Source organism: Serinus canaria, chromosome Z, assembly GCF_022539315.1.
Source record: "Serinus canaria isolate serCan28SL12 chromosome Z, serCan2020, whole genome shotgun sequence".
In the NCBI taxonomy this organism is placed as follows: domain Eukaryota; kingdom Metazoa; phylum Chordata; class Aves; order Passeriformes; family Fringillidae; genus Serinus; species Serinus canaria.
This window is the reverse complement of record NC_066343.1, coordinates 64,206,117-64,221,674: the sequence shown is the minus strand read 5'-3', so window position 1 is coordinate 64,221,674 and position 15,558 is coordinate 64,206,117. Positions and strand designations below refer to the sequence as shown.

At 37.0% G+C, this 15,558-nt stretch overlaps 1 protein-coding gene across 1 annotated transcript in view; it reads left to right on the top strand.

The window, feature by feature from the left end:
• Window positions 1–13,376, top strand: part of SLC1A3 (solute carrier family 1 member 3) — a 64,771-nt gene extending 51,395 nt beyond the window's left edge. Inside the window, exons 6-10 of the mRNA XM_009095799.4 lie at window positions 3,615–3,910; window positions 5,906–6,139; window positions 7,927–8,121; window positions 9,525–9,659; window positions 10,865–13,376. Of these exons, the coding sequence (XP_009094047.1) occupies window positions 3,615–3,910; window positions 5,906–6,139; window positions 7,927–8,121; window positions 9,525–9,659; window positions 10,865–11,069 (1,065 nt within the window). The 3' untranslated portion in view covers window positions 11,070–13,376. The remainder of the gene's footprint in view (window positions 1–3,614; window positions 3,911–5,905; window positions 6,140–7,926; window positions 8,122–9,524; window positions 9,660–10,864) is intronic.
• Window positions 13,377–15,558: the final 2,182 nt, after the last annotated feature.

The window sequence follows — 15,558 nt, the reverse complement described above, 5'->3', positions numbered from 1 at the left end:
TTTTGTAGTAAGCCAAGTTAATTGAATTAATTTTCTGGTTCATCATTATCACCATGTCTTGTAAAAAAGTCCAGAAATGCATTATTTTTGCATTTTACTTGCAGATGATTGTTCATAGAAGGCTGTTTAAATTCATACATTCGAATAACATTTATCTCACTCCTCAATTGTTCTCTGTACATTAATTTAAGGAAAAATTATTAGTATTTTGCATCTAAAATTTTACCAGGCAAAAATACCTCTTCCTGGAGGACTAACAAAACTATATCCTCCTGAAATTATAGGACTTCAGTAATATTGCCTAACCCATCACATATTATCAGTTTGTGGACCTCTGTTCTCTGTTCTGAAACCCTTAAGCCTACAATGAGTTGCTTATTTTGCCTAATTTCTTCTATTTCTGAAAGCTGCAAAGGAACAAGAATCAGCAGAATCACAATGTGAAATTAAACAATCAGTTTCAGATACATTAAAAGCTGATAACTGATTGCCACTTAGATAGAGATTGCCACTGCTGAAAATAAGAATATCATAAAAGTTCAGAAAATTAATTCTTTCCACCAGTCACTCTGCAGAGCAGTAATAGTCAACCCTGCTATTAACTCATCTCTTTCAAAGCATTTTTTAACATCTTGAAGGTGGCCCTTTATCCAGTCACTTCTTGTAATCAGTTGGCTTTTACACCATTTCACACACACAAAATATATTCTGTGCTGGTTAAGCAATCTTATGTTTTGCCTTTCATGTCATTTGAAAAAGCAGTAGTAAGGATAAAACTCAACCAACATCTCACACTTTTTTCCTCAGTAGATACATCCCTTGTGTTCCCACTATCTGACTTGCTTTGATTTCTTTTGCTTCACCACAAAATTTCTCGTGGCTTTTGATAGACAACTTTGTGCATAAGACAGATCCACAGCAGGCATATCATCAGGGATTGTGCTCAGTCAGCTATAATGGAAGAAAGAGCAGCTCAAGTAAATATTCCAGTGGAAATAAAGCTGCTCTGGTTTCTGTTGCTTAGATTAATAGTTTGAATCTCTCTCTAAATAAGATGTTTCTCCCTTGCTCTGGAAGGGGTGCCAGGAAGACTATTATTCTCTGCAGTAGTATTCCTGAATACTTAGGGGGAATGAATAAGGGGATGAATAAGGTGAGCAAACAGATAAGACCTACATCTCTGTGGGCCACGTGAGTGGCTGAAATGGAAAAGGGCTGAGTGAATTCTTAAAATCCATATTATACCCCGAAAGAGACTTAAGTAGTGGATTAAAGGCATGTTCCTGCTGAGACAGAATTGCAGAATGAGCATAAAATGAATGCATATTCTTATTACCACCTAAAATTCTTTCTAGCACAGGTTTTTGAAGGTAAAATTTTTGTGTGATTATACTTTTTCCCATATGGCTCCCATCACCTTCTCAGTCCCCCACCACAATTTTGTAGGCACATGGGCAGCTCTGACTAACCTGACACAAGGCAGGCAATTCTCAGACAGGTAAAGGTCATGGTGCCTCTGATGGAAAAGTGGTTTATGACTTAGCTCATGGCCTATTCCAAAAGGCAGGCAGCACACATCCAACTCTGTCCTACAGCTGTATCACACTTTTGACGTAGTCAGGTAGGAATGAGAGAAGAACCTGAGCGTAATGGAGGAGATTCAGAACCAAGTTATGATGTGCTAGGGAAAGTGGGAAATGAATAGGAAATTTCATAAGAAATTAGGCTTTAATTCCAGACCTTATTGTTCCAGAACTCATTAAACAGCTTGCTTTTTTACGTTAATCTAATCTGTGTGGCTGCAAATGCACATAGTTACAGACATTTGCATTAAGGAATTTGCACCTAAGGTTTTTTCCCTACTGAAAAAGAGCAATAAAAATAGAAATGTAACACAATTAGCACACCTGGAGACAAGGAGAGAGAATAAGACAGGGAAAAGGAAATGGAAAGGGAAATGGAAAGGGAAAAAAAGAAAAAACAAAAAAGAAAATCCCAAAAACCAAACAAAAGCCCACCCCCAAAACAAAACAAAAACAATAAAACCCATGGTGTTTGATGTAAAATGTTAGGCAGTATTTTGACATTCCTGAGCAGACAGAATAGAAAACACTTTAATGAGCACTTATATTACTTTTCCATTTACACTTTTATACCTCAATGTTACTTAAAGAGACAACCCCATCCCTTCTTCCCTGTTTGTGCAGTTTCAGTCTCTGTGTTCTTCCCTCTCTGGCATTTCAACAGCCATTCAGCTGATTCACTTCCCCAGGCATTACCCAAAAATGCCGACATTTTTTCTTGGTGAGATTTCTGACACCTTAAAAAATAGAATTTTCTCACTAAGAGATCAAACAAGAATTGCCACAAGTTGGATATGAGTGGGTGAGGCCATAGTACTGGGCTTTTCCATGTCAGCCAACTGCACATACAGCTCTTAGCTGATATCTGTACAGCCCAAATCTTAAAAGATTTTAGCAAATTTTATTCAAAACTCAAGAGCATCTGACCCTCACAAATCTTGGTTCTGCTACTTGTCATTCAGAAACCTTCCATAAATGTCCAGTTACCAGGTTTTATTTGACATTCTGAGAGACTTGGAGCCTTTAGGGGGTACCTCAAATATTTGGAAGGAGTGCATAAAACTGTTCAGGTGCAGAAAGTAACATTAAATCAGGCTAGTGTTGAGAGATGATGATACTCGGGTTTCCCATCTTGGTCATAACTGCTTCATTTCACTCAAGTACTTCTGAAGTGTTCAACAGGTCTCCAGATATCAGTAAGGATACTTGGAGCTTTCCTGGTAGCTCCAAAAAAAAAAAAAACAAAACAAAAAACAAAAAAAAAAAAAAAACCAACAAAAAAAAATCCAAAGTTGTTGAATACCCACAACACCAGCATTCTGCTGCTTAAATGGACTAAGCATCTTGAGACACATGAAGAACATTCTAGTGATATTTAGTATGCTTTGTGCTCAACAGAATTTAACCAGGACAGAGCTGTGGGGCTTTTTGAGCCCAGATAGAAATATTCAGGTTGTAAAAGACTGGTTTTCAGAGAAGATATTTAGGACTATATTGAGATTTAGAAATTGAATAGTCTGTTCCATAAGGGAACTGTTTAAAGTCTAACCTTTTCTCTAATTAAGAAATGTGGAGACTTGTACTGCAAAATAAATTAATGACTTTACCAAACTAAAAGAAAAAAGAGGTATGTTACATTTAAGTTAGCTTCCGCCTTATTTTTTTTTAATACAAGAAGATGAAGAAATAAAGAAATTCCAGAGCACAAGAAAATATTCTCACTAGCCAAAAAAGGACTATAAACATTTGGAATTTTGTTGTTAGAAAAAATAGCAATTTATATAAAATGCAAATTAAGGGTCAATAGTTTTGTTACAGAATATAGGAGCATGATAAATTTGCATCTTTGACTTCAGTCTATTTATGAGAAAAATTATTTCCAGAAGCTAAAGCTGAAGATTTAGTTTTTGAAGTTAATAAGATTTTTGTTTTTTTGAGGAAAACCAAGGATAATAATTTAATTTGTGATTTTAACATTTGTTTGATATGATTCACTGAATTTCTATCTTTCTTTTAATTTTGTTTTAACAGTTCAAAACCAACTACGAAAAGAGAAAGTTTAAAGTAGCTATTCCATCCAATGACACATCCACAGTGACTTCCATAATAAGCAACGTGTCAGAAGCAATGGAAGCCCTCACCCGAATGAAAGAGGAAATAGTTCCTGTTCCAGGTTCTGTGAATGGAGTGAATGCCCTTGGCTTGGTGGTGTTCTCAATAAGCTTTGGCCTGGTGATTGGGAGCATGAGGGAGCAAGGTCAGGCCTTGAAAGACTTCTTTGATAGCCTTAATGAGGCTATCATGAGATTGGTAGCTCTAATCATGTGGTAAGTGCCTCTTCGATAAATTCCTTTTTAAGCTGCTAACTATATTTTTTCATCACAGTCAGGCATTGAGTAGCAAGAATCTATTTGGCAGAAAGTCAGACAATAAGGTTGTATCTACCTTGGAACTTTTTTCATGACTGAACCCAAGAGCTGTAATTCTCTGTGACCATAATCTGCCCAAACATACCAACTCTTTCAATGGGTTTCACTTTTGACATGAGAAAAATCAGGGTCTGTGGCAGAAGTTGCTACCCTTATCAGACCTATTCTATGTCTTCATAAAGATAGCAATCACAGCAGTAAGCTGTTGAAGTTTCCTTACATCCTAATCTGAATTCATTAAAGGAGACCGACAAAATCTGCCATAATCTTATTTCTACATAGCAAGACCTTGTTATCATAATTTTCCAACACAACTGGTTCCTGTAGTTCAGGGGTTTACATGTATGTCCTTGCATCACAGCTACACTGCTCACACATACACATAATTTTCCTGCTTTCTTTATTGTGTTCATTAGGTAAATTAAATACCTTTTCCCTCAAGATATGAAATTTTCTTAAAAATTAAGATTCATTATTCTACAAGAATAGAAAAAGAAATTATATCTTACTGCCTTCTTTACTACAGGTAAAAACCAAATCAACTCCAAGAGTCTATCAAGAGCACACATATATACTGCCATACTAGATATGAAACCGAAAATAAGTATATGTGCTCCATTAACTAAAATCTTTTCTCCTTCACAAGCATGTTTAAAATGTTAAAGCAGTGGCTTCAGGTAAATTTCCACATGGAATTTATGACATAAAGGGCAGTGGAGATATAGTGAATAGAATCAGTTCTGTGGTATCTTACTGTGAGAAGACAAGTGGACATTTATAGGAGTAGGGCTGTACCTAAATTACTGCTGCAGCATAATTATGTTCAAGTTTTATGCTCAGCAGCAGCTCTTTCTTCACCTCTAACTGTGCTCCCTGATAGGCAAAAGCAGTTCATCCCACCTGTGCAGCCAATCTTTGACATACAGATTTCTTCATGGTGATGAACGTTTTATCCAGAGCCCCACTGGATGAAATGTAACATAGCCAGAATTGATGCCTGGAAAATAGAGCAGACCTTTCCAAAAACATTAGAGTGAATAGAAATGTAAATCTTTAATTGAAACCTTTCAGGTACACAATATGTCAAAAGTTGCAAGTGGTATATTAATTCTACAATTTTTATATGGTTAGTCCATTATTATACTTATCGTACACAGTCCAATTAAAAGATTATTTGGTTAGGTAATTTTTCCTGAGGTCCTGCCACACTGGAAACAGTCTAGAGGTTTCTTTTGCCCCACTTTTGATATGTCTGGTCCAGATTCTGGTAGGAAAACAGAACACCCTTGTACTCCTCTTGGAATAAAACTCAACAATATTTAGGAATGCATTTATAAGGTTAGCCTATTGTTCCTAAATGTAGGGAAGAAAGGTAGGAGAAATATTAGAAGCTATAGCCAAAGCTACAAAGCTGCAATTACGTGAAAAAAAATATATATAAAAAGCTAAAAATCTTAAGCATCAGAAGCAGCTTGAAGTCTTCAGAAGTTATCAGAAATCTGTGTGGGTTCCTTCTCCAAGGAAACTTCCTTTCCCTGTGGGAAATAACAGTGGAATATAACTGGGTGTTTGGTATAGCTAAACTAGCTTGGCATTGGCTAAACTAGCTTTTATATTACACTTGAATTCCAGGGAGAATTAATTTTCCTACCTGCCCAAAAAGGCATCTTGAAATCCTCACCAGATGTTGAATCCACTGAATCTCAGCAAAAACATTCACTGCTGTGGTTCAATCCAGGTTGAATAGTTAAGAGTTGAAAATTTTTTAACTGCTCCTGAATAGGAGCATCCTAACAGTGAAATTCTGCATTTATGCATACAGACACAAACAGTTGGATAGGGGACCTAATCTCTACCTTGTTTTGTAATGCTGTTTTGATTTCTTACTTGCAGGTACGCTCCACTTGGAATTCTCTTCTTGATTGCTGGGAAAATTGTTGAGATGGAAGATATGGGTGTGATCGGTGGTCAGCTTGCCATGTACACTGTAACAGTTATCATTGGTTTGCTAATTCACGCTGTCATTGTCCTACCTCTTCTCTACTTCGTGATCACTCGTAAGAATCCGTGGGTATTTATTGGAGGCTTAATCCAGGCTCTAGTCACAGCTTTGGGAACATCTTCCAGGTATAACAAAATATTTTAAAGCCATATGTTTTTCTAGTATTACTGGTTTAAGAAACAATTTTGCTTCATTTTTGGTGTTTGATATACTAAGTAGTTTGTAATGGCTTAATAATGGAGGATAGAGCTAGCAAAGAATATGCATGACAAAATGGAGCAGCAAACAGAAAAGTCCTGAGGGGATTCCTACTGGAAGCTGACATTTTCTGTCCAAAACCCTGACAGCCATTTAAGGATACAGAACCTATAAAAGAAATGCCACTTTTGCTCTTGCAAGTGGTCAGAGTTATGTCATGTGAATTTTAAAAATTGTTTGCATCTATGACAGAAAGAAACATTACAATGAAGTGTACATATCTATACCATTTGACCTTTCATAAAACATTAGCAATTTTGGTAGATTTTAAAAATGTGTCTTAAAGACAGAGGATTTCAGTCAGATATTCTGTGATGCTAAATTCGAGTCCTTGGTGTTTGAGATTATTTTGAATAAAAACCTAGGCTGATGCAAGACAGCATACTATACTGCAAGTGGATTTAAAAACTATTTTGAATTCAACTATAAGAAGACTGTCAGCAAAGGTATTTTTTCTAACACAGTCTTCCACAGCCCCTCTTTATTTTTGGTCAGTATTTTGTCAATATTGCTAGAGTTTTTAAAGACTAGAAAGTCTGCTAAGTATTTAGCAATGAAGGTTTCACTAGGATCAAGTAATCTGAATTGCTGTGTCTTGGAAAACCTCTTTACTTTGGCATGATCAGATGAAGACATGCAGGCCTGGCTCAGACAGAGTTAACTTACTTCATAGCTGCTCATATAGTGCCATTTTTTATATTTTTAGCCAAAACAGCAATGATCACATGTTGACATTTTAGCTGTTGCTTAGTATTTGCACAGCACCAAGATCTTTGACTCTCATTCTGCCCCCAAAGTGAGTTGAGGTGTTCACAGTGGGTTGGTAGGGCACACGGCCAGACAGATGAACCAAAGTAAGTAAACAGATATTTCATGCACATACATCATGCTCAGCAATTAAAGGGGGAAAAGGATTTCAGGAAGGCTGGCCACATATTACTCCAGAACTTGCTGGCCACTGGTCCATCTGTGGGAGTGGTGCCTAAGTATCACTTGTATTGTTTTATTTTCTCTTGCTCTTCTTTCAAACTTCTCCCACACTTACTAACCATTTTTATTCTCAACCCCTCCATTTTCTTGTTCTTACTGTTCCTCTCTGTTTGCCTGTCCCATCAAGGTGTGGGGGCAAATGAGTGGCTGTGTGGTGCTTAGATGCCTACTGGTGTTAGTCCATAGATGGGAAAATAATGCAACCATCAATCAAAATGCCCTTTGCAGGGGAGCCACAAACAAGAAGAGAAAACAAGCTTGTTACTGGAGGTTTGAATAGTCCAACTGGAATACCTTCAAGAAAACAATGCTTAGGGATGATTCAATCACAGCTCCATGACTTAAAACTGAGAAGCAGGAATTTTAAATAGATTCCTGTGCCCGACAGAAACACTTTGTGACAAAATACTAAATTTAAACATTCTGAGACTAGGGATTACATGGAGAATGGCAATAATTAACATTTGGAAAAAGTTTCCTAGAGCATTAGGAGAACCTTCGCCATTAGAAATGCTTAAACTCAGTATTTGCACAAAAAAACCCCTATTCTGGTAGAGCACATAAAAATTAAGACAGAACTGTCTTGTGATTATAATGTGCCATTCTTCTCTTTTCCTCTTTGCAGAATTTATATCATATATTATCTTTTTTCTTTCTGTTTCAGTTCTGCAACACTACCTGTTACATTTAAGTGTCTAGAAGAAATAAATGGCGTGGACAAACGAGTTACAAGATTTGTACTCCCAGTTGGTGCTACAATTAATATGGATGGAACTGCTTTATATGAGGCTTTGGCTGCAATTTTCATTGCACAGGTCAACAACTTTGATCTGAACTTTGGACAGATTATCACAATCAGGTATGGAAACCACTACTACCTGTATTTAGTAAAAGCACCTTTGTGATGACCCCTTCTTCCTGGTTTAAGTGGGATTAAACAAAAGCATCTAGAACTAAAACCAAGAACTGCTACAGTATCATATTATCTGCACTTTACATTTTCTTCACACAGAAGGACCCCCAGGACAAATTCTCGTTTAGATAAACTTTTAGCAAAATTGAAACATGGTGCACCTGTTGCTATTTTAATAAAGACAAGTACAAAATTTAATTTGTTTCAAATTTTTCTTTCTTAAGAACTCATGCAGCTGTTGGTACCTGCAGACTTACAATGAGTACTAGGCAGTTTGTAATGCATGTACAAAGCAGTGTTATTGCTAGAAGAGGAAGTGTTTTCCTGGTTTCAGATGACTATCAGGGCTAGCTGCATAAGGACCAGTAATACAATTTTATTACATCAGCTGACGGAAATGGTGAACACAGGTTATGTTTTCAAGAACACAAACCTTCTTGTTTGAAATATAACAGCAAACAACCCACTACTTATAGCATTCAATGATAACTAATCTGCTTTAATTTCATTTTGTTTATCGCAATTTAAGGAAAAAGGCTGATTGATATTTGTGCAGAAGAAAAGAATGTCAGCAAGGGGTCAAGTGGGCCTTGTGGGACAAAGACACATATCTATCACATAGGAACACTGGAAGTTCAGATATAGTGCTCCATAAAACCCACCAGTTTGTTTCAATATTCATTAACCTAAGGCAAAACTCTGCCTTCGCCCTCCAAGGAAATGGTTTCACGTTCATTCATACTAGAGCTGCTCCCTGGCAAACCACCTGAGGAAACAAATTCTCCCTATACCAGGTGGGAACAAGCATATTTCTGTGAAGTTGCTGGACTGTATGACTCAGGGTTTCTGGCAGTTTTCTGTTTTCTGATGCCAGAATACCACTGGCATCAGAAAACAGAAACTGATAACTGCTGGAGGACAGAGACCTGATATGAAGTTATAGTGAGATGGACAGAAAGCAAAAGTTCTTGTGTTTGATCTGCCAGGACAGAACTACCTCCTCAGCTTTTCTTTTAACATGTTTGACCTTGTGGAGAGAGTTTTTTCAGTGGGTGGGGACATGTAACTATTGCGGTTTTTTCTGTCCCTTGGCATCCAGTTGGGAATTTATCACTAACAAAATTGTTCTAAGGTTTCTGAATTGAGGGTTAGTTTTTGGATCAAGGGTCATAGTCCACTGCAGCTATAGGGTGTTCAGATAAGGGACTAGGCTCACCTTTTTATTTACTACTAAGTAAATGCCTTCTTGCTTTATATCTGGTTTTATAGTTTGACAGATGATAAGGAGAGCTTTTTTTACAGTTTAATTGCAGAAATCATTTAATTGTTCTTACCATCTCTTTGCACAGCATCACTGCTACAGCTGCCAGTATTGGGGCTGCAGGCATTCCTCAAGCTGGACTGGTCACCATGGTCATTGTTCTCACATCAGTAGGTTTGCCTACAGATGATATCACTCTTATCATCGCAGTGGACTGGTTCTTGTAAGTATTTTTATGGAGCTGTTAAAGGCTTAGACCATATTTAGAAGTTAAATAGCCAGGGACATTGTGGCTATACCACACTGTTTTAATCTAGAAGGCAGTTGGAAACAAGTGTTAAAAAGAATCACAATATCTTGCTAGTAAAGTATTTTCTTAGAGCAGATGGTGAGGGGTGTTGCTTAATTATGGTTGCTTTTGCATGCAAATTTTACATAGAAACCTCTATTGCTCAGATACTAAGAAAACTTTCAGATACACTGTAATTAAATAAGCAAAGAATTGTTTTATTCTTTTATTTTTTGTGGGAAAATAATGAAAACTTTTCAGTCAATCAGACTCAGAACTGGATCAGATCCAGCAAATTTATTGTAGCCTTGCTGGCTATCTAACCTAGGAAAGGTTCATCTGTCTACCCAATGAAAGCAGAAATGAAAAATAATTGTGTAACTGACAGCACAAAGTATTGCCCCTCAGTTTTTCCATTCATCTACCTGTATAAGATGACAGGCACCTTTAAATATATATACGTAGGTCCAGGGAATAAATGAAAGGAAGGCTTTTTCCAACCTCTATTTCATCTAACACCTATTATTTAACCTTTCTGGGGGCTTTTACCATTCAATCTTCTCAAGTGATCCCTGAAAAAGCTGACTGTGTTGTTATCAGAACACAATGTCTCCAAATGATTATCCAACCCCTTGATGTAGGCGGGTGCTTACCTACTGACACTGACAGTCACCCCTTGTCAAGCTGCCTTCTGCAACTGCTAGGCAGAGCCCTCCGAGAGGGATGAACTTTTGTAGTTTAATTTGAGTCATTCCTGCACAATTCCACCCTAAATTACACATCGGTCAGGAGACAAACAAACCCAACAAGGTAAATTCTTGCTGGCTTACACGTTTAAAGGATATAAACCCAAACTCTTGATATCAAAATGCCTCCAAGGAGCCATAGGCTCCCTTTGCCATCCTCATCACATGACCATTTATTGCTGTGAAGTTGCTGAGAGTATTAACACATTTTGTGACTCCACATCTTGCTGCATTTGTTAATGTCTGTGGAAGAAATCATGGCATTTAGAGTTCAGATAAGCGAACGTATACAAAATGAGTGACTCACCTGGCAGCTATTTGAGGCCATTTTAGCACCTAGTCTGCTCGCTTCCCTGAGCAAGGGATGGAAGTCACTCACTGCTTTTTCCCTAGGGATCGTCTTCGTACCACTACCAACGTCTTGGGAGACTCCATTGGAGCAGGAATTGTTGAACATTTATCACGGCATGAGCTGAAGAACAGGGATGCTGAGATGGGTAATTCCGTGATAGAGGAGAATGAGATGAAGAAACCCTACCAACTGATCTCACAAGAAAATGAGAATGAGAAACCAATAGATAGTGAAACCAAGATGTAGGCTAGAGAAAGCGTGAGTTCAACACTACAAGTGTGGGAAAACACACACTTTTTCCGGCGATTTATATCTTGAATTCACCAACTTCATCCATTCCTTGATTTCTCCCTTTATGCTCGCACTGGAAAGAATTAATGAAAATATATTCCAAACTAGCAGCGATCATGGTATATGTTGGCTTCCCACTTAAAAAAAAAATTAACAGGCAACAACACTGGTCCTGCTAGACATATGCTAACTGGGGATAAAAAAAGAGATTGTGTATATGTTACTCAGTCCTGTGAATCTTTTTTTTTCTTTTTTTTATGAACTGGAAAGTAAAAACAGATAACAGAGCCTGAAAATGGTTTTATTTTTTTAAATACCTGTTGCAAAATTCCTAACATCTATAAACACACAATCAACACTTCTAACTTGATAACTGCATCCAGCTAAGTAAATTAACAGGACTTTTGCTATTTTATCTGATTTTTTTTTCTCTAGTGTTATATTATTGTTCAAATACTAGCTGGAAAATAAAAAGCAGGAGATTAATTGAGGGGATAAAAAGGGGGAAGATATATAAATAAAGAAAAGAAGATACCCCCAAATCAGCACTTTTACCAGCTGAGATGAAATATTTCTGAGAAAGTTATTTTATCTAGACAGTTTTTTGAATTAGATTCAGCTGATCTTTATAAAAATTTAGCCTAGTTGGCTCTCACTGACTCACAAACATTTACATATTCATGTATGTACTTCCAATCTGGATTTGCTCCTTTTTTCAACATCACAACCCAGTTAAACAATCTGTGTGTGTGTTTGTAGGAGCAAGGCTCTGATCTGGGACAGAAAATGTGTCTTCATCTCTGGATGGAAAAATTTGCATGCTCTGGATGCACTAATGAGCTACTTAATAAGCAATTATAGGAAGGCAATGCCAGCCTTCTACAGAAGGTGCAGAGGGTGAGATGTTCAGCTCCTAAATGGGCTGCATTCTGAATCTGAATCCCTGAGACCAGCAGAGGTTCTCTGATTGGAAACCTCCCAAATTCTTGATCCACTAATAAATTATAGAGGTATGAACTGGATTTACATTTTACCATTTGAAGAAGGCTCCCTGTCTTAATGGGAATTTTTTAATTCCAAGAGTGTTTACCAGTAGCACCTGAAAAAGAAGATTAAAGCCTCTAGAAAATAAAATTAATGGATGTTTTTGTATTTTATTAGGAAAATATATGCAAATTGAAAAATAATAAATATTATCATATATGTTAAAATTTTAATTAGAAAGGATTTTTTAAATGAAATATTGTAATTTTCAGGGAATAGATAAGAAAAGAATGAAAAAAAGAAAACAATGCACTTGTAATACAGTGGCTTTTTTGCTCAAGATTATTCCCTGAAAAGTCCTTTTCTAGAAATACAAATTATGTACTTTTTCCATTTTGCCTTGCATTATTAGAGAGGTTAAACCAGAAAGTTTTATAATGCAGATGCTGTTAGGAGCAAGAAAAATAATAAATGGACAGGCACAATAAATTTCAATGATCTGTTTTATGGAAATATTCAGATTTCTTCTTTATTTGTCCCCTTGCCAAAATAATCCTGATGACAAAAATGAAGGATCCCTTTGCATCATTCCAGCTGCCATTCAAAAAACATTCAATATGTTCCATTTGTCATTTAAAGTCCATCAGTAATGTGTACAAGTAACTGTAGTGAAAATGTTAGCATGCTGGTCAAAGACAAACCTTTTCCCAGGCAAGATTGGTTTTTTGGGACTGAAAATTCCTATCAACATTCTCCAGTTGAGTAATTCAGAAAATATGAGCAAGAAGTCTCAAGTGATTGAAGTGAGCAGGGTTAAATATAGGTTACTGAGCATCAAACCAAGAAAGCTCTAAATGAATCTCTAAATGAATGACTGAAAGAAAATATGGGTTGTTTTTTTTTTTATTTTCAGTTTTGTTTTGGTTTTTTTTTTTTTGCTAACAGAATGCAAATCTAGGATACAGACAGGCATTTTCTGATATATAATTAGAGATATTTTTATATAGATACTGTATTCAGAATGTGTGTATAAACATTAACTGTAGAATTTATGGCATAACATTTTAAATTTTTGTTAAGATTTTGTTTGGAAATACATTGCAAAGACAATGTAAAAGGCTGTCTTTCTATGACATCAGCTGAGAAAAATGAATTGTGTCACAAAGAATGTGATCTTTTTTATACTAACTTTATTTCTTATGGAAATCAGGTTTTATAGAAAGATTCCTTTCCTCATCCCTCACTGGTTCTGCATTGGTATGCACCCAGAGTGGATTGACAAACATTACTTTGTAGATGTATTTTCAATAAAAATAGTTTTACATTACTGCTCGTATTGTTTTTTAGATTTCTTTCAAAGGCTCTGTAATACAAGCTTTGCACAAACTCAGAGGTGAGGAAGTCGTAGCGTGGGATTTCAGGAATTACAGACCATTCTGTACAGCAGGGCTTTGAACAGGGCTTCTTCACTACAAATACTTACTTAGTTTCATGATCAAAAATAAAGAAATACAGAGTGAGAGGCAGAAACATTGAGAATTTAAGAAACCAGCATTTACCCCACCACAGTTCATTCAAATTCAAGTTTATAAATACATATTAACGTCTGCAAAATCTAAAAACAACCCCCAGAAAACAAATTTAAAAAAAAAAACTACAAAGCAAACAATAACAACAACCAAAAAAAGTGTAATTAGATGATCCAAACCCCCAATTCAGCTTTGTAACATTACAACCTTCTTAGACAATCCACTGTTACACCCATGAAAGCAGTTTATAATGCTGGGTTCATTTGGCAAAACCTTCAGCTAGCAGTTATCATCTAATAGAAATTAATGTCTCACCAGAAGCACTGAAAAGGTATAAAAGCTACAAGCCAAATCACTTGTATCTGGGAAGTTGTGTTGTTTGGAGCAAATGGAGACATCAGGGAGAAGTCCTGCCTTCCTGAACATACATCATACCACAGCTTCACAAGTAACACATACAAATATGTTTGTGGTACTTAAAGTGTAAACAAATTTTGTGAAAAAAATTTGAGATTAAAGAGGTTCAGAGAAGGCATGGTGTTACAGGGCACATGAACATAACTTTTAACAATTTTATTTCTAGTTACATGCATTTTTATTCATCCAATCCAGGTAGGTATCTTTGTGTCTCTGGAACTACTGTCATGATGGAAAGAGTATAAAGAAAGAGGGTTAGTGTATCACAGAATCATTTAGGTTGGAAAATGCCTCCATGATCATTGAGTCCAGCCTTTGACTGATCAATATTTTGTCAAATAAACCATGGTACTGAGTACCATATCCATCCTTTTCCTGAACACCTCCAGAGATGATGACTCCAACATCTCCCTGGGCAGCTTGTTCCAACAGCTGACAACCTTTTCTGTGAAGAAATAAATATTTCCTGATGCCCAACCCGAACCTCCCCTGGCTCAGCTTCCTCTCATTTCCTCTTATCCTGTCACATGTCAGTTGAGAGAAAAGACAAAACCCTGTCTGGCTACACTCACCTTTCAGGGAGTTGCAGAGAGTGATAAGATTCCCCCCAAGCTTCCTCTCTGAATAAGCAACCCCAGCTCCCTCAGACACTCTTCACATGACTTGCCCTCCAGACCCTTCCCCAGCTCCACTGCCCTTCTCTGGCCATGTTCCAGCATTTCACTTGGAGATGTTAGTGGCACAGTGGCCTTGCTCACTCTTCCGTGCCCTCATGCCAAAGTGAGATCTCTGGTATTCCATAGTTTTTCAGCAATATCTTCATTTAGAAGTTGAGGAACAAAACAGCATTACCATTCTCAGGCAAGAATTCATGTCTCTGTAATGGTGTGTGGCCAGCAAAAAGCAAAGTGATTATGCATGTGGAAAATGAACTACTGGCACAGGAGAGTATTTCTTCTGAACGACTGAATTCGCACAAGTGACATTTGTGTTCCAGTGCAGGCACAACAGACCAGAAATTTAAGGCATTTTTTTTCAACTAACCCTTGCTTGTTTTAATAAAGTTACAACAGAATTGGTACTGAAAAGTGTATCTTGCTTCTCATGTGATCAACAGTGTCCTAGATGTGATAGCAGTGCATGATCAACTTGGTTCTGGTGTGAACAGCCATTTCTCAGAACAAGACAAAAATTCTGAGATGAGCTGAGAGATCACTACCAGCCTGGATTTCCCTCTTTCTAAAGGGATCAGCTTATCCTGGAAGCATGGATAAAGTGAAAGATTTCTACACATCTATGCAAAACTGAAAACTCAGTCTTGGAGCACCAATGAGGCAACAAGATTTCTACAGATAACAGAGAGCAGTAGTCAGGGGAAATAATCCTTCATGATGAGCCCTTTCCTTTTCCCCTTCCCCCACCCAGCTCCTCAAATGTTTCTGAGATACACAGACATATCTAAAATCCCAAAACTTTAAGACAGGCGTACTTGCATCTCTAACCAAATTTTCTCT